Source organism: Mus caroli, chromosome 1 (assembly GCF_900094665.2).
Source record: "Mus caroli chromosome 1, CAROLI_EIJ_v1.1, whole genome shotgun sequence".
Taxonomy (NCBI): Eukaryota; Metazoa; Chordata; class Mammalia; order Rodentia; family Muridae; genus Mus; species Mus caroli.
This window is the reverse complement of record NC_034570.1, coordinates 169816634-169836729: the sequence shown is the minus strand read 5'-3', so window position 1 is coordinate 169836729 and position 20096 is coordinate 169816634. Positions and strand designations below refer to the sequence as shown.

The window sequence follows — 20096 nt, the reverse complement described above, 5'->3', positions numbered from 1 at the left end:
CCACTGACTTGAAAAGCAAGGAAGCTACTCTTGTAGTGGGTTGCTGCTGACACACAGCTAAGAAAGAGGTACACAGAAAGCTTCTGTGGAAATGCCTATGTCACCCCAACACACCCACCCCCCAAAAGTGCCAGCCTTAAAAGGAAGACATCAAAGAGAACTATAAAAACTAAGATGGGGATGTTGGGGTGTAGCTCTCCACAACTGATGGCTTCTAGTTGGGGTGCAGGTGGAGAAGGACTCAGTTTTCCTTAGGGCATTAGCCACTGGGAGTTTGACCATACTCCAGTGAGTATATAGACAGCACAAAATAGTCTTGGTTTTTGCTTTTGCTGGAGGAAGTCAGAGGGGAACAAACATGGAAGGATTGAGAAGTGAGTGTCATCAGGGTACATGATGTGAAATTCTCAAATAAAATATTGAGAATTTTCCCAACTTGTCAAATAACCAAGAAGTAATAGAAAACTAGAATAACCTTATATCAAATAAAGAGACTGAATCTAATTTACAGTATCCCCCCCCAAAAAAAATTTAAGGATGAGACAGGTTTAGCACTGTATTCTTTCAAACTTCCCAGTATTTGTTTTTTTGTTTTATTTTGTTTTGTTTTGTTTTGTTTTGTTTTGTTTTGTTTTTTTCAGACAGGGTCTCACTATGTAGCCCTGGCTGTCCTGGAACTCACTATGTGGACTAGGCTGGCCTCGAACTCAGAGAGATCAGTTTGCCACTGCCTTCCAAGTTCTGGGACTAAATTCTGTACCACTAAGCTGGCTTCGCAGTACTTTGGAGAAACGATAGCAACATTACTTAGATAAATGTGTTCTATTTTATTTCTTTGGTTTTCCAAAACCAATGGCAAAAGTGAGACAATTCTGTTGAAACATGTATTTAATTCTTTATTCAAATAAATGTGTTATTACCATATATAGCCAAGGTCTCAAGTGGTATCAGTTTCCAGGGAGACAGATGCTAGACAGTCACTTATAAAGTAGGAAAACAAAATAGAGCTTCAACACATGACAGCACCTTCTTTGTTTTTCCTTGCCTAGGGAGTTAACATTTCTAAGCACTCCCTTCAGTTTCACAACCACATCTCTTCAGAAGGAGAGTGAAGAGAGGTGTGGTTTTCAGAACTAGCTGCTGAGAGCTCCTACAGCAGCCCAGAGCATCCAGGCTTGTCCACCTTGCTGCTGAGACCTGTGGCAGGTTCCTGACCTGCACTGAGCTACAAGTTTTCCTCCAAGGCAAGATACCACTTATAAACCAGATTCAAGATGAGAGAAAAGTATGTTTTATTTTACAAAGTGGGAGATGGGTAATTGTCAAATGGAAGTAGAAAAAGAGAAGTCAACTGACTTCAGAGCATTCTCAAGCAGAGGGGTTTCTTAAACAAGCACTTAAGGAAGTAGAAGATTATAAAGTGATACCCTTAAAACCCTGTGTACCCACATATACCCTTAGCAGTCTTGGGTAGAAATACTTCACTGTGAAGACACTACACTAGATTATTTCCTGCCCTGTAGTAGACTTTCTAAGATGAGATTGTCAGTTCTTATCTTAACTGAATTTTTAACTGACTCGGATACAAATGAATGGCAATATCTTAGAAACGGACTCCATTCGAGGGTTTTGTTTCCCAGTAAGAACATCTGCAGTATATAAGACATATTATTTTGCAGGGAAGAGAACAGTTTTCTTGGCCTGACCCTCCTTTTCTCGCTCTAAGGAAAAGCTTCCCGTAAAACTCAGGTTGGTACCACCTATCTAAGTTGTGCCTGTGACTTGTTAGCAGTCCAGGCCTGTTAAAAACACAGCCTAGATACTCAGTCATACTTGCTGCTTCTCTCAACTTCCAGACCTCCATCTCTGCCAATACCATGGCCTGGATGAGGCTGGAGAACACTGAGTGTAGATGAAAATGGAGACCATACCGAACTATGGAAGGAAAGTCGGCCTCATGTTCTCTCAAACCTTTTAAATGCTACAATTTGTCTAAGTAATTTTAATCAATGGAATTCTTTCCCACTGGTTTATTGTTTTACCCAGAATCAGATGTAATTGAGTAGATGCTATGCCCTAACCTTCAGCCTTCCTTTTGGAAGCCCAAGTGAAACACCAAAGTCCCTCAGATCACAGCTCAAGTACATTATCAGGCTGAATTCACAAAGCTATCTGCCAGTCAAAGAACCCTAACCTTGACCCAACCTCTATGATCCCAAGAAAAGGCCCTTCTCTTGGTCCTGACAATCCAGAAGAAACACAACCCTCAGAAGTAGTCTGGGGGGGCTCCTGAAGGCAGCCCAAAGCCTCCAGGCTTGCCTGCCTCTCTCCTGAGACCTATGGCATGTTTCTGGCCTGCAATAAAGACCAGAGCAAAAGTGGGTGAGTCCTGGAGGGTCTGAGCACCTGGCAATGATTAAGATTCCATGTGTCTGAATGAATACACACACACACACACACACACACACACACCATTCAGGCTAAAATGTTTGCAAGTACCTCTGCTGAGACAACTGAATGAAAACAAAGCCTGAAGCAAAGCAGAAGAGGAGGACCAGTGTGAGCCACGCCCAGACTCCACTCCCTAACTTACCTGCTAGCTCTAAGAACTCTCGAGAACAAAACCCTGGGCAGTGCACGCTTCTTTTTAAAAGGGCTATGAGGGGGCTGGAGCAGTTCCATTCCAGCACCCACCTCTGTAACTCTAGTTCCTGAGGATCCAACACCCTCTTCTAGCTTCCACAGAAAACTCACGTGGCACACATAAATGCAGGCAGAACAACCATATGTGTAAAATTAAATAGGGGGAAAGATGGGAGAGAGTACCTGGCAACTAGAATACTCAGGAAAATGACTTCTGAGTAAGAGGAGGAACTCACGGCAGGAACTCAAGGCAGGATCCACTTGTTTTTCTATACAACCCAGGACCACCTAGGCACCACTCACAGTGGAGCAGGGCCTTCCCACAGCCATCATTAATCAAGAAATACTCCACAGACCTGCCTACAGGCAAATCTGATGGAAGCATTTCCCCTCCTCCTAGATGACTCTAACTGTATCCAATTCTCTCTCTCTGTCTCTCTCTGTCTCTCTCTCTCTCTCACACACACACATATGCATACAGCCTTTATTAAATTTACTTTAAGCAGACCTCCTAAACACACCATCTAGTTATCACTAACAACTGATATGTTGGAATTTGTGCTGCAGATATGACATGATCCTAGTATGACACACATTAAAATAGATATGTCATAACCCAAGGTTCACACTGCTGCCAACAAAGCACTGAAGCAAGTGTTATAAGCACTTAGAGGAAGGCTAAGTCAACAACAACAAAAAATTGGTAAGGCTGTGAAAGGCAACATTTCAATGACTACATGCAATTTTCAAATTCAAATTTAATCCTAGGTATTTTCAATACATTCCACTCTCTCTTCTACATAGCAACACTAGCCCTGAATCTCTAAATTAAAAGTATATTATCATAGCAAGCATCTCTTACAAGTGATCAGGAAAAGACAAAAGGTAATTCCAGACTTTCCTGGAGCACTAATACTTTCCAATGAAAATGTTTCAGTAAGTAGTAACCCACAAAGCTCAGTGCAGTGAAAACTGCCTGTCATCTCCCAGAACCCAGATTCTCTTTCTAATTAAGATTCTAATTTGTGTATGTGCTGCACATGCATGTGCCTATGTGACACATATGTGCCTATGCAAGTCTGTGTGCAGGCATGGAAAGGTCAGAGATCTACATTAGATGTTTTCCTAAGCCACTCTCCACCTTTAGGGATTTGGTTTTAAGGGTGTTTTTTTTTTCATTTTTTCTTTTATTTCTGAGATTATATTATAATTACATCATTTCTCCCTTCCCTTTCCTTCCTCCAAACCCTCCCACAGTTTTCTGATACAGTGCTTCTCACTGGCACTCATCAGTTAGGCTAGCATAACTAGCCAGCAAACGCTAGAGGTCCTCCTGTGTTCTACTACCTTCTGCTGCTATGATAAAACAATGACAGAACCGATGTAAGGAAGAAGGGATTCATTTTACCTTACAGCTGACAGTCCTGCTCAGTCCATTACTGCAGAAAGGTGAAACAGGAACAGCCACAGAGGGATGCCTTACTGGCTGGCTTTCCAGACTCAAAATGGTTAGTGTTCTTATATCTCTCAGGACCACCTCAGGACCATCACTGCCACGGTGGGCTAGGCCTCCCCATATCAATTATTAATCAAGAAAACGCCCCACAGACTTGCCTGCAGCACAGTCTGGTAGAGGCATTGTTTTCAATTGAGGTTCCCTCTTCCCAAATGAAGCCAACTGTGGCAGGCTGACAAAAAAACAAAAACAAAACAAAACGGAAAAAACAAAACAAAACAAAACAAAAAACCCTAACCAGCACAGCCTGACCCCACGCCACCTCACCCCATTCTCTTATTCCTGAGTTCTAGAGTTCTAGAGCAAATACACACATGCCTGGCTCTTAAATGGCTGCTGAGTATCCAGACTCAAGTCCTCTTATTTGCATAGCAAGCATTTTAATGAATAAACCATCTCACCATCTCACCATATTCTAAATTTGTTAAAACATCTTACTCTTCCTTCACACAGCTCAGACACCCCAACAATCCCATCCCCACCAGCATCATGACTGCCTCCCTCACGAATACAGATTTAATTCTGGCTTCGGAGACCACCTCAGAAGCCTTTTTCTCTCTGGAAAGGACTTTCTCTCTCCTTCCCCACTAACTTGGGAGCATTCTGCTCCAGTGCCAGCCACAGCCTTTGGGATGTGATAAAGAAGTTCACACTGCCCTAGATTCACAGAGCCTGGATATTTGCTGAGTCACTAAACCAAAAGGCTCAAGACATCAAGGTTCTTGATAAGTCAGTAAAAAGTAACACTTTTCTTACTTTTAAACCAATTGACATTGGATTTTCCATTACTTAAAACCCAAAACACCATTTACATCACTCGTGTGATTGATTCCTTTGTCTGTACAGTTCTGTTCGAGTTCAGTTGCTGATGTTCAATTCCATAAAATGAACATTACATATGTGCCTTGTGTAACTTAGAAGTAGCTATGTAAATGTTTAAAAACATATATAAAGGATTTAACCTATATAGCTTTTCCCAAAATAAACTACTCTCCTAAATTAGATAAAAGATACCTACATTGCCATCTATAAGATTTAAGGCAAGTATCAGGCCCTAACACACTCCCCTCCCTATATTACCCTGCCAATGTAATTATAGCATAATTTTAGTCAGGTCATTACTCAATGCCACCACTATTATAACCATGTAAATTTGTTGCTTTTCCTTTCCTACACAATTTTCTCTTGATAGCCCTTTTTCGAGCTGCTTCATTTTCTAACCCACTTTAAACTCTCTCCCAGATGTCCCACGTTTGAGGCCTGCACTATTCAATGCTTGGTGTCACTCAGCCACCAAAGCCTGGTTGACTGAGGATGAGCAGCCTGTCTTAAGAGAGAGCAGGAGCTCTAGCCTTCCCATCCCAGAACAGCCTTAGCTGGCCTCTGTGTCTCAGCTGGGCCCACATGTTAACTTGCAGAGCATTCTGAAGACACCAACTTCTACAACTACTCAACGTGTATTAACTAGTGCCAATTAACCTGGGCAGGTCCTCCGCTTTCTTAGACCCTCTGCTAATTTAGACCCCAGTGTCCGCAGACTCTGAGGTTGGCGTCACTCATGTATTCACTTCACAAAGGAAACTGCTTAAACTCTCCTTTACAGCTCTTCTCATTTCAGGACATTTATGACTGCTAAAAGTCTTTATTGTAGTTTTAGTAGGACTGCAGTGAAAACAAAACTCTATATGTTTAATTCATCAATACTAGCCTCTAACGTTTGTTCAGTCTACAGTGCATATAAGGTTAAATATAGACTTAATGAAAGAAAGCACTAATTGACAAATTAGACTATTTGCATTTTACCCTATCCCTTATTCTTTTTCTTTACCTCATTCTACTAAGTACCTATTTATAGACTGTCTACTGCTATTAAAGGAAATCATAAACCATCAATTAAGAAATTGTCCTTATTTGCCCATTAAAAAGTTTGTTTGTTTGTTTTTTAAGAAAAAAAAACACTTTTGAAAAAAGCAGAGTAAATAAAAGAAGAAACAAGTTCCTGCTATAAGTCTGAAGCAGATTAGACAGACAGACAGCTGCTGGCCTTGAGTATAACAAGCATGATGGCACAGGAGTGGGGAAGTTAAAAAACACTGGCCAGAATGTAAAAACTCAGACTAACCAGACACCCCTTGATTAGCAACCATTTTCCTTTTAGCTAAATAACAGCTGACTGTGGTACAAAAGGACTGTGGGGCCAACACACACACTGCGCTATACTTTAGCCATATCAACTGTCCCATGACGGCATGGTTAAAGGTCACAGGATATATATCAAAAAGACTGTTACACTCTATAAATTTTTGAAAGGATTTATTTTAGACCAGGGGAGTGACTAGGGGAGCTTGGCGTGGTAGCCCAGGCCTGTAATTCCAAAAGCTGGGAGAGAAAGAAAAGGACTTGAGCTCAAAACCAGATTAGTGTTTTTAATAAAGCTCCACCTCAAAAAAAAGTGTATGAGTAGAATTACACAATCTACACATGCATATATAGTTAAGCCGCTTAATGGCAGACATCTACAATAGTGGTGCCATTTGACTTTATCCTCTAGTGACATCTTAGGCATCTTAAGTTTGTATAAATACACTCTATGATGTTCATACCACAAAATCACTCAATAAAACCTTTCTCAAGCCATACTCCTATTCTAAAGAGGGGCATGTACTAGGTAAATAGCCATCCCCTCTTCTTGAACAATTCACACTAAGGCCAGTAGGCATGGCAGAACAAAGAAAAGCAAAAGAAGTCACGTGGAGGCTGACAGCTTAGCTCAAGCACAGGACAGCCACCAAAGGGCTTCTGGCACTGGGAGTGTCAGAGCCCGGGGAACACAAAGAGCATCCTTGGGTGAGAAGAAAGCCTGGGATGAAGAGAAGCCTGGTGTGGTGTTCAGACAGAACAAGGTGAAGAGCACGGCTTTAGGGATGAGAAGAGCAGCAAGCCAGCATCCTCAACAGATTATCTGGATGAGGGAGGGAGTGGAGGATTGATGAGAGATCTCCTAAGTAAATAAATGGGGCTGAAGAGATGGCTCAGCACTGAGAAGCACCTACTGCTCAAGCAGAGGGCCTGAGATCAGTTTCCAGCACCCACATCAAGCTCTCAAAACTGCCTTTGACTCCAGCTCCTGGGGGACCCAAAGTTTCTGCCTCCTAAACAGTCCATACACTCACCTGAGTTCACTTACCTACCACCCCGCCTCTCTCAGGCATGGGAAAGATAAAAGGATCCACTCTTCTCACTGACTACTGGGAAGGAGATTTACAATATGGAAAAACAAGAAAAACAAAAAAAGAACATAAAATAAGCCTTGTGGCATTAGACTAGAATTAGGAATATTGGTGCAAATTCATGACCTTTCCTATAAAATAAAGACAGAAACAAGTATCTACCAAAATGCATGCAGATTTGAAATACAGATGTCAATACATACATGAAATGGGGAGATGGCTAGACAGGGTGAAGTACAGATGGACTAATGGACGGGAGCACTGTCCACTAAAAGAGAAGCAGTGAGCTCCCACGGAGCGAGACCTCACCCTGTCTTACAGAGTGACTCCTTCTCCAGTCCTTAGAAGCTTGCTGGTTCCAAGGCAGGGTCAAGGAAGGAACAGGACAAGCCTCAGCCACCTTGTTATACGAAAAAGCAAGAAAATGTCAAAGGGACAATTCGAAGGAGCTCCTAATGACTAAATCTGGGTCAGGCTAAGCTACTGAAGATCCCATGACAACATTCCGACCACTGAAGGTGGCATATACAATTCATATATTATAGGCCCTTGCCTACTTCTCTCATCATGTTTTCACTTTTTTTTAATTTGAAACATTTTCAAAGAGAAAAACTGAAGATAGGGTACAATTTGTTCCTTCCTGAAGCACTTGGGTAATTCTACTAATCTGTAGTGAAGGATTCTAACCTACTAAGCTTAACACAAACTAAAAAAACAAAACAAAACAAAATAAAAAAAACATAAGCTATTCTAGATATAAATACAATTTAATAATGCAAGGATAGACACATAATATAAAATACTTCTCCAATAATTATAAAGGGGAAGAAATAATTGTTCTGTCATGATTTCAGTTCGTTTGTCTGATGTTGTTGTTGTTGCTGTTGCTGCTGCTGTGCCTCGATGTGTTGCTCTGGCCAGGCTTAAATTCTCTTATATAGCCCAGCAGAGCTTCCATTCATGATCCTGCCTCGGCCTCTTTGGTGTTAGGAGGACCGGCATGTTCCAGCACACCCCACCTGAACAGCATGTAATAAGGCAGTGTGAAACCTGTGCCTCATCTGACAGGATGCAAGCAGAACACTGACTGCATTGCTTCTGAGATACTAACAAGATTTTGTCTAAATTGAACTGTGAGGAAAATCCAAATGGAGAGGTTACTGCAAAAGGCCTGCAATCCTCAAAAGAGACCAAGTTGTGAAAGTCAAGGAAAACCTCAGGTTACCTGGCTTAACCAACACTGCAAGATACACCACTCCCACATAACCCAGGGTTCCAGACAGAATCCTGTTGCTCTAACAAGACCACTACATCAATTGATAAACTCAAAAGTTTCTGAAAATAAAATGACAGTATCTCATCAATGTTAATTTCTGGATTTGAACAGTTGCATATGGTCATATAAAAGTATGTAGATATACATACAAACATATTGCAAAGGAATGGACATCAGTAAACAAATTATTCTTGTACTTCAGGAAGAAAAAGTGTACAATACTTGCAGTTTTGTACAATTATGGTTTTTTTCAATTAAAACATTTTTAAAGTTAAATATATAAGGTAGTAGATGAGCACTGTATAAAAGTTGTGACCAGGGAGTTATACATACCTGTAATTCTAGCACTCAGGAGGAAGAGGAAGCACAAACCAAGGCCAATCTGAGCTATACAGGCACACCTTGTCTTTAAAATAAGGAAGAAAAGAAAACGTATGTATCATGCTCAGTAGTTTAAATAAAACTATCCTGAAAAGCTGTCCAGAGTCAATGAAAGATATTAAGCATGACACTAACATGATTACAAAATCATGTATAAGCCATGAGCTGTTGCACATGCCTTTCAATCCTAGTATTCAGTAGGGAGAGGCAGGTGGATCTCTGAATTCAAGGCTAGACAGGTCTACAGAGTGAGTTCTAGGGCAGCCAAGGCTAGAGAGACAGAGACAGAGACAGACAGACAGACAGACAGACAGACAGACAGACAGACAGAAATGTGTTTTGTTAAATTCCGGGATGTATAAAGACATCATATTTTCAAGTTAGAGACATGTAATATGTTAAAGGCTTCCTGCCATCTGAAAGGAAAACACAGTGAAACAGTAATACTCAGAAATGTATAAAACCATATTTACCAGTTTAATACAAATAAATTTACCCAGATACACAAAAACAGAGGAAAACCAGGATAGCTCACGAGGTACTTAACTGATACCACCTCACAGTTATGAAAGCAAAAGAAATATGATGGTAACATCAATCACAGACTACCACAGCAATGGGCTTTCTGGAGGGAACTGTTAGTGTAGCATGCATCAGTCACCAAGAATGACACATTACAAAGGCATGCAGTTTAAAAAGTCAGAAATAGAAATTACGCTAATCTTGCAAGTAGTGTGGCTCTAACCATAAATGCTAAGAAAGTATGGGCACACAGTATGGAAAAGCTTTATGAGAGGTACCATATTAATATGTCAGGTTCACAAACACCTGAGCTTATAGTGTGCTTTTAAATGTTTCTTTATGGTAATTTTTTTGGTCAAGACAAAAAAACCACAGGGAGTCAGTGATGCAATTCAAAATGAGGCTTTAGTCATGTCAAGCAAGAATTTTTTAAATCTCAGCACAGAACACTTACTTCTAAGTAGTGCTCACTGCTTTTCACCATATATGGATTACGTGGGTATTAGCCACCCCTAGTGAGCACTGACACTTAAGGACAAGATTCTTGCTAGAACTGGACAATTCTACCATTTGTATAAAGTTCTCATAAAATCCAATTAGCTTTGTTCTACTTTACAGTTTTTCTGTACCAGTGAACAGAAAATGACCATGCTTTACTGAAAAAAGGAAAACAAAAACAAAAAACAAAAAACAAAAAAACAACCACTAGGCTAGGAGAAGCACCTCTGCAAACCAGATGCTGCGTGTATGAACTCTCCAACACGGGTGAGATCGTCCTGTCCAATGCTGAACTCTACCCCAACCTAAACTCAGCTACACTGGTTTCTAGATTATGTAAATGTGCCAAACCCTTACCTATGTTTGTGCTCTGAGCACACTGTGACAATATTTTTTTTAAATGTGCTTTTTACATAACCTGCTTAAAGACTCTGGCCACTGCCTACGGTTTCCTCATGTGGCCACAGTGCCCCACGTTCAATCCAGTGTTCCTCTCAAAGGTCCACAGTTAAAGTGATCTGGGCCAACCTTGCACAAGATTTCTGTTCAGAGCTTTTGAAAGTTTTTCTAAGATAAGGAAAAAAGAATGTATTCAAAATACTAGTTTCCAGGCCTACATATCCAATTAACCCATAATCTGTGGAATATGCAGTGTGCCTCTTGAAATGCAGTTTAGGAAATACTTGTGGGAAGTGTTCATTTTCTTCATACTTACTGAAACATCACATGGATCTGTGCATGCTGCCTAATTTTAGTCTGTAAAAGGTACTACATGACACCATATCAATAAAAAATGTAACCTTCTGAGCTGAGCTTTAGAACTCTACCACTAATTTTCAGATTGAAGCCACATAAATACAAAAATAAAATGTCACTTTAGTTATACAAAAATAACTAGTCACTGCATAGTATCTGTTACTAGTGATGGAAAAGACAATATCAGTTTAATATTTACTCCCCTCCCCAATAGCTTAGCTAGAAAGAACAAAACATTTAATGTAAAACATCCTAAAAGAATACCTAAGACTGTTTGCATAGCTGAGAAAGACACTTTCAAAAAATATAATTTCAAGAGATCTGATGCCCTCCTCTGGCCTCCACAGGCACCAGACATGTTCGTGGTACAGAGACATGCATAACATTCATACACAAACAATTACATAAAATTTCAAAGTATTAAGATATTATCAAGAAGATATAAATGCTTGTTGATAGTGAATTTACTTTATCCTTTAGTAAATACTTAACTTAAACTTAATCCCCAATTTGGTATTTTAGTTCTTCCTTTATTTTCAGACTAAATAATATAGAAATTTAAAAATCAGAATGGAAGCTGGGATATAACTGAGTAGGTAAATTACTTTTCTAGCATCTACACAAGGTCCTGGGTTTAATTCCTATCACCATAGAAACCAGATATAACAGTGCACACCTCTAGTCCTAGCACTTAGGAAGTAGGAGCAAAAGAATAAGAAATTTAAGGTCAGATTAAGTTCACAGACTCCATGAGACCCTGTATCAAAAATGAAAAAATCAGAATGGGACTGAAAACTCTAAACTTTCTTTCATCTTCTGGTAAAATATTGTAGTGATGTCCACTCCTTTTCAGCTGATATAACACAGATTTGAGAGGTTAAGTACTTGCCTAGATCACCTAGCCAATAATTAAAGGACCCTGTCTAAATCCAAAGCTCTTCCCTTGTTTTTGAGCAATCAGGCTGATTGTCCTCCGGTATTATTATCTACCATGCTAAAACTTAGAACAAAACTTTAGAGTGATCACAAATTTTTAGCTGTCCACACACTGCCAAAATAACACCGGATGTGCATGGGTTTCTCCTTAATAAACAGGAGTGATCATCTGGCTTGTTTATAATACAAATAAACAAATAGATGCTGACACATGAAATGCACACACCATTATACATAGTAATAAAAGTTCCCACAAATTGTGAGGACAGAACCCAATTGCTTAGCTAAAACACTGTTACCCTGGGGGAAAACAAAACACAGTGGATTATGAAATTGCAAGAGTCAAGGCTTTTTCTTTCTAAACATCATAATGAATAAATTTTTAGACGCAAAATAGTTTTGTAAATGTTAAAATTATAGTAACTGGAGCTATAAAAACAAAGTGAGAATTTCTGCATCTAAAATCATGTAAATGTCTTTCATGGGGAGTTGGTTCGATTAGAACAAGAAGAATGTCATAGGACATCTCAGTCATCCAGGAGCTGGCAGCACAGGCCTTCAGTGGACCATTCCAAGCCCACTGTGAGCAGCCTGCCTCTTAGATGTCACTCTATCAACAACACCATTACTACTCTACCATGATTAAATTTATCTCTCAGATCACGGAACTTTCACACACAGAGGTATAAGTCTACAGGCACTAAGTAAAATATAACTTACTCAAAGCTATGTTCAAGTTTCTCAAAGTTTCTCTCTAACCTCAATAAAAAGTTGCAAAGGAACACCATTTCTCTAAGAATATGCATTAGAAGACTTGCCATGGACCCTACAGACCCTGTTATTCAAAATGATGATTCTGTAATCCAATACATTCTGTAAATTCTAGGGTAACCTGAAATATTTTACTTGAATTATATCTGTGTTGATTTTCCAAACTTACAAGATTCTCTGCACATTTACACACACACACACACACACATCCCTCAGTAATAGGACATGGATTCAAGGAACACGCTTTGAAACCAGAGAAGTAAACTAGATGAAGAAGCCCTGACTCAAAAATAGAGTTCAAAAAAGAATTCAAAGACAAACTACTCCTAAAGAGTATGTTCCCTCCCTCCCTCCCTCCCTCCCTCCGTCCTCCTCCTCCTTTCTTCTTCTTCTTCTTCTTCTTCTTCTTCTTCTTCTTCTTCTTCTTCTTCTTCTTCTTCTTCTTCTTCCTCTTCCTCTTCCNCTCTCTCTCTCTCTCTCTCTCTCTCTCTCTCTCTCTCTCTCTCTCTCTCCTCATCCTCTCCCTAGTCCAGGCTCCTCTCCCTCCCAATCTCATCCCTATGTACACACCCCTCTTTATTTATCTATAAAAATAAACTATCTATTTGTTGTCCTGGATCTTTGACATGTTCTTTCCGAAAACAGGAGCCATGCTTCTAATACTTTCATGATTAGCTAACATATATATCTGCATCTACACAGCAATGCAAACTCCTCTACTCTCAGTCTGTAAGACACAAGAGTGAGAAATGTGACAAAGCTCTGTATTCCCTCTTTCTAGGAATGATGAACCTGATTTCTTAGCCTAACTTTGAAATGTTGGTTAGACTTCATATATTGATTTTTTTTAACTATTACACCCAACTGAATGAAAAAGAACGAGCTTTACGCACACAGTTTTCTGGCAGTAAGATTTGAGTAGCACAAGGAAACTCACACCAAGTTTGGTTCTTTTGCCCTAAAGCAGATTGGACTTACTATGTAGTAGTAATCAAGTCGTAAGATTTATGAGACAGTTCATAAAGTTTCCAACATATTATAGTATTTATTCACACTGCTATAGTAAAGTATGCCTTGTTTCCATATGAAATACTCCTAAAATTCTTAAAATGAGAACCTTGACATCGTTTTCATCCACAGAGCATTGTTATTTTAAACAGTTTACTAACCAAGTAATCAACACTGCAAGTTGTTTCAGTAACCAATATTATTTGTCAATTCCCTCAGGAAGAAGTGAGCAGGAAGAAGGAAGAGAAAGGAGAAAGGGAGAGAAGCAGTAACTACAACTTAGAATATTTCCGGCCCATGTCAACTCTGGTTCAGGTAAACCACATCCATTCTTAAAACAGAACATTCCATGCCTAGTGTAAAGAGAACAAGCGGCCTACCTATACTTTAAACACATTTACAATGATCACAAATGAGTTTATTTAAAAATTAATTTAACCTTTATTCAATGAATATCTTAGCAATTCTGTATGATAAATATTTCTACTCAGGAAAAGTTAACAGTGAGGAATAGCAGACATACAGAACAAGTAAAGTATTCTAGAAATGATTCAGGTCCTTCCTTCCAATCAAGCCATCATCACCCCAACTCACACAAGAAAAAACTAAGAATAAACTTCAAAGCTACTCTATGCCAGGCATTGGTGGCTCACTCCTTTGATCCCAGCACTCAGGAGGCAGAGGCTGGCCAATCTCCAGGTTCAACACCACCCTGGTCTTTACAGAGCAAGTTCCTGGACAGCCAGGGCTACACAGAGAAACCCTGTCTCAATAATAAATACATACATGCATACATACATACATACATGCATACGCTAACTTCTAATGTTTATCTTACAATACCTGTTGATATACCTAGCAGTAAGTTTAATAATCAGACTATCCTGTGGTGTAGCATACAATCTGAGTAAGCTATAAAATCAGTTAATGATAACTTACATGAGATCTTATAAGATCAAGATCAGAAAGTCTAGAAAAGTAATCTACATACAGGAATCCTGCAGTTCCTCTTGTTCTGAGTACTATTATCCTATATCCACTTTTTAAATAAACTAGTAATTCCTTAACATTCAAATTTCTCATTTCAAAGTAGAAGAAAAACAATGTAATGATAGTGAATGTATCAGTCATCACCAACAAGTTAGTTTCCAACATCACAACTACTTTACTTCTATAGCTCCACTATAACTTGACTATAACCACCACGACAACAAAATTATTTTTATATAAACAAAAACGGAAACCATAACCTTTCCAACACTTAAAAATCAAAGACAGTCTTTCGGATTTTACTGACTATAAGTAAAAATCTTTTCAACAATTTAACAATCAAAGGAAAGAAAGCTTTTCAAGTCTTGCTTGCTGTAACTAGAAAATAAATATACATTATTAAGTTCAGAAGTGACCTCTGGTCTTACAGTGCTTGTTTCCCCTCGGGCTAGCACTCACTGACTTAATCCCTTTTTCCTCTCAACTACTCTACTTTTCTTCCTCAGCACCAAAACCAAGAAAGGCTACAACAGAAAAGCAGCGTGTTTGACTTGGCATAGGCAAGTCTTCTTCCTGTGGTACTGTTAAGAACAAAACACTACCTGTACCACTACAGAAATGAAATGGACCATAACTTGGAGTCAAATGAAATTAATGGAGCGATGCACACAAAAGTTTGACGACGCGTTTAAAAGTAGCCAGACATCCCTTGCAAAAATATGGAGCATCTAGGTGGTACTTCCAATAATGCAAATGCCAAACACAAATATTTAACATGTAATATGGAATGTTTAATTACACTGTTCTATTTCAATTACTGGGTCTTTTAAAAGACTTAAAGACAATACTTTTTGAATGACGAAAATCAAACCAAAGATGACATCTTTAAGCAAATCTAAAATGTCAAATTTAACCTTAGTAATATTCTTATAAATTTCCATCCCAAAAAGTTAACTCATTAAAAATTTAAGGTGAAGTCAATTCATAATCTGAAAACCTAATCTAGATAGTCTTATACATTTTTTGCAATGGGAACATTATAGAACATTTCCCAAAATGTAGTGGTAGACTAATAAATGAAGGAGGAATGACTCATTGCAATACTTAAATGAAAAGACACTATCATTCTTAATCTAAGATCCACAATAGCTCAAAGACAGTAAACGAAACCACTTTCAATGCATCTCTGCAACACTTCCACTCCGAATTTTTATGAAGGGAAGAGCATGCCAGAGACTTAAGAGCCTAAAGTACACAAAATAATTCCTTAAAAATTCTAGTCTCTCTTCCCCAGGAAGAGCACACCAACTGGTTATCCAAACCCAAATGTTCAGCCCTGAAAACATAAATACAAGTAACATCATGCAGACTAAGCATGTATTTATGATTTTAGGAGTATATATGTATGTGTGTGTCTGTGTATGTGTCTGTGTCTCTCCGTGTGTGTGTGTGTGTGTGTGTGTGTGTGTGTGTGTGTGTGTCTGTGTTGTGTGTGTGTGTGTGTGTGTGTGTGTGTGTAAAACAAAGAAAACAGAAGCCATGAATTTGAAAGAGAGCTATAGAAGAGTTTGGATGGAAGAAAAGGAAGGGGAAATGATATAACTATTATAATCTAAAGAAGGAGAAGGAGAAGGGAAAGAGAAGGAAGAGGAGGAGGAGGAGGAGGAAGAGGAGGAGGAGTTGTTGTTTTTTAAGTTGTAAACTTCTCTCTTGGAGTTGAAGAGATGGTCTGGTAGCTTAGAGGGCAAATGGTTCTTCCAGAGGACCTGAGTTTGATTCCCAGCCCCCATGTCAGGCACCTTACAGCCGCTAGCATCCAGCTCCAAGGGGATCAGATGTCTGGGGCCTCCTCAGGAGTTTGCACTTACAACACATACCAGACCCTCACACATATATAATTTAAAATAATAAAAATAAGCCTTTTGAAAGCACCAGTAATGGTTTATGAGACTGTAGAGTCTCATCATACCATATATCAGACAACTAAAAAGGTAAGACATGAAATTATTAATAAGAATAAAGATGATTTTGGACTGGGGCTCGAACTCAATTCCCAGCACTATATAATCTGCACATGGCAATGCACAGTACTGCCAGCACTGTAAAGAGAGAGGGAGATGGAAGGCCAGCCTCAGTTACATAGGAACTTCAAGAGTGACACAAGACCCTCTCTCTGAAAAAATAAAAGAACGTAGTGAATGTAGCCAAACACTTTTTAGTATAAGTAAATATGTATGTATGTGTTTGCAAAGTGTCTTCATAAACAGAGAAAAAAGATCCAAGAAAGGATGCTAAATGGAAGATCCAGAAATTATTTTAATAAGATGGCAAAATACCCCACAGCATAAAACTACTACACATCAGGAAGCCATGGGAATGCATTTTCCCTTATATAATACACTATTTTAAATTATATTTGCCACTGCTATGTACAAAGAATTCTCCTACTGTTTTGCAAATGAAAAGGATATTAAATGACAATCATAATCACAGACTACAGTATCACTATGAAGCTGTAACTGAAGGACTCAAATTCCAACTCTGAAAGTACTGAAACCTTTTAAGTCCTCAAAAAAAGAAACACCACAGAATTCCTAAGTTTATGAAACACAGGGTGTAAGATTCCATATGCTTCATAAAATATTGTATCCTACACATAAAAAAGGCAGGTAAATGCAAAGTCAGTGCCAACATAAAAATTACCTACTCTCAAGAGAGAAGTTGCCTGACAACTGATTCAAGATTTCTTACATTCCCAGCATGCTGATGGCAAACTGCTTTGTGAAATCATCCCATGCACGTTTGTACATTTTCTTTTAAACCCTGAAACATTGCGCTACTAGCAATCACTCATCTAATACTGGAAAACTGGGGAATTCAAATCGCTTCGTGTAAGCATTCTTAAAGTGGGAGTTGACTTGAGAAACAAATTTTGAATGAATTTGAAAACAGAAACAACAACGGGCACTTAATTTTTTACTTCAGAAAAATTAAGGTTTACTTGGGAATAAAGATCGTCGATATAAAAATCATTTAGCTAGCTAAAAGTATTTCAACAGCACAAATTGTAAATGGTCTAAATCCTTTCAGAGCTATGGTACCACTCTCTACCAGCCTGGGCAGTGAAGGCCACTGCTGGATGTCAGACTTCCCTCACACGAGTGAGTGACATCAGAGGCTCCTGGAGTTCTGACAAGCCTTGAAGGTCACATGCAGAGTTTGCCCGCATCACTGATCTAGTCCACTACTATAGGTCACCTGGGTCACATCTAGCCAGTGTAGATACAAGTTCAAGTTAGAATAAGATCTAAGGCAGGTGGAGCTGCCTCCAAACATTCTCCAACTACATCTTTTTACACACACACACACACACACACAATTCCTATTATTTCTCAGGAACCTAGTAATTTTGGAAAGTCCATGTTTAGTACTTTCCTTTGCCAGCGCTATCCAGAGATGAGACTAAACCCCCTGATCACCACCTCCACATTCCTGTTGTCCTAAAATGAACACAGGGACTTCAGCATCTCCTCAAATCTCCTGTGATTTTCAAAGACTGGGAAGGAATGTTCCGACCAACAAATACCCTCCCACTGAACGGTTGTGACAACTGTGCTCAATAATCCAATTCTGCCAATCCCGGCCTTCCTTCTGAAGCTCCTGCTGCTGCCCCCCAGACGCAGTCAGTTCACAAAGAGCAAGGCCAAACAACCAGGCAACAACTAAGAGGCACCGCTTTACCCTGGCAAACAGTTAAGAAAAACTAGGAGAGAGAAGTCTCGACTAATAGGCGTTTGTTCTGTTGTTGAGGCTATACACATCATTTTCACTATAGTTAATAATGCTCACGCCCAGCAACACATTAAGAGTATTAAAAAGAAAACTTACCCCATTCTAGATATTCAAGAATGTTCTTCTCTCTTCTCAACGGAGAATTATTGCATTCATCGTAAAGACAGATGAGGATGTCCAGTAGCGTCTCCACACTGAAGCACTGCCCATTGGTCTGAGCTGGCCCATCTAAAATAAACTGCTCCAACTGCCTCAAACGCACTTCTCCGGACATGTTTGCTTCGATTTCTGCTGGTTTTCTTTTAAATGCCCTTACGATGTCTACTGTTACTATCTGAACCTAAAAGTTTAAAGATGTGGTTTTTAAAAATAAACCACTTGTTATTTCAACAACTGTCATGCAATGCCGGTGCTGAATTAAACATCCAATACACCAGTCACCTCACTTAACGGAAGCGTCTTCAATTTCACCCATAAACATATATATCTTGAGGGTGAGTTTCCATAAAATATAGATTTAATATTTTAAGAGAATACAATTAAATTGTATATTTAAATAAAATAATAATTAAAAGTACAACGAACTAAAGAGTCAACACTCCTTTAAAAAAAAAAAAAAAGAAAACTCCTTCATTCAAAATTCAATTCGTGCAACATAATCCTGAAACGAATCCAGTTGCATCATTAATGAATAAAGTCCCCTTGGCATCAGCAATTCACTTCCCGGGAAGAAGAAAAACTGAAAAAGGAGGAGGGGGCAACGTATGGAGGGGGAGGGAAAGCCAAAAATTCTGCTGCAAATGCTCCCAACCTCCACTCGGAGAGCGCCTGGGCGAGTCCTCCGCGGCAAAGGGAGGGCAGCTGCCGGAGCGGTTCTCCCGGCTCGGCTCGGAGCACGCCGAGCCTCCGCTCCGAGCTCTTTCTTCCTAGGGCTTTACAGCGAGTCCTGCTTCCAGCGGACTGCGGCGAGGACGCGTCATCTTCCTCCCGGCTTCTCCCGGGGCCTGGCCGGCGGCGCAGCCGGGATGAGGCGGGCTGCGGGCGGCTCTCGCGCCGGGCTCCGGGGGCGGCGGCTACTTGGCCGCGCGAGCCCGCTCCATGCCGGAGGCCGCTGGCGGGCCGCGCCGTGCCGCCGGGCGCAGCGCCCGGGCTCCCGCTCGCGCCCTGCGGCCGCCGCCGCCGCCGCCGCCGCCGCCCCTCGGCGAGGGGCTGCGCTGACGAATTCAGAGGACGCGGGCGGCAGCCGCGGTTCGGGCGGCGACTCGGGTCCCTTCTTCCCAGCCTTGGGCTGAGGGCATCTTTCCCGACGGACGCAGGCGGCTGAGGCGCGGGAGGAGGGGGCGCTGCCGCCGCTGAGGAGACCTGAGGCTGCCGCAGCCCGGCTCCCAACCACTCCCTTCCTCCTCTGCCCGCCTCCCCCGCCCGCCCGCCCGCGCCGCTCGCGCCCGCGCCGCCCGCGCCCGCGCCCTAGGCTCCCCGAGGCCGCTCCCGGCGCCGCGGCGCGCAGGCGGAGGCTCGCGGACCGTCCGGATCCAAAATGGCGGCGCGCCCCGCCCCCCGACCCCGCTGGAAGCGGCGCGCTGCGGCCCAGCCAAGCCGGAGCCCCGGGGGAGGGGGATCGCCTCGGCCCGCGGCGCTGCGGCTGCCGCAGCCAGGGGAGCGGGGTCCCCCGGGGCGACTCGGATGTGGAACGGGTTGGCCCGGTGAGACACGGGCTGGGAACTGCGCCACGGTGCCTCGCCGCCGCCCGGGGTCCCCGCGGTGACCACCCCCCAGC

At 41.0% G+C, this 20096-nt stretch overlaps 1 protein-coding gene across 9 annotated transcripts in view; it reads right to left on the bottom strand.

The window, feature by feature from the left end:
- The window catches only part of Cdc42bpa (CDC42 binding protein kinase alpha), a 202330-nt gene extending 182472 nt beyond the window's left edge, over window positions 1-19858 (bottom strand). For 6 of the 9 annotated variants that reach the window (XM_029475997.1, XM_029476006.1, XM_029476009.1 and 3 more), the window contains exon 1: window positions 18416-19298. In XM_029475997.1, coding sequence (XP_029331857.1) covers window positions 18416-18593 — 178 coding nt within the window. In that variant the 5' untranslated portion in view covers window positions 18594-19298. Of the gene's footprint in view, window positions 1-18415 lie in introns of all 9 variants that reach the window. The other 3 variants (XM_029476012.1, XM_021164427.2, XM_021164511.2) reach the window with 1 other exon arrangement.
- Window positions 19859-20096: the final 238 nt, after the last annotated feature.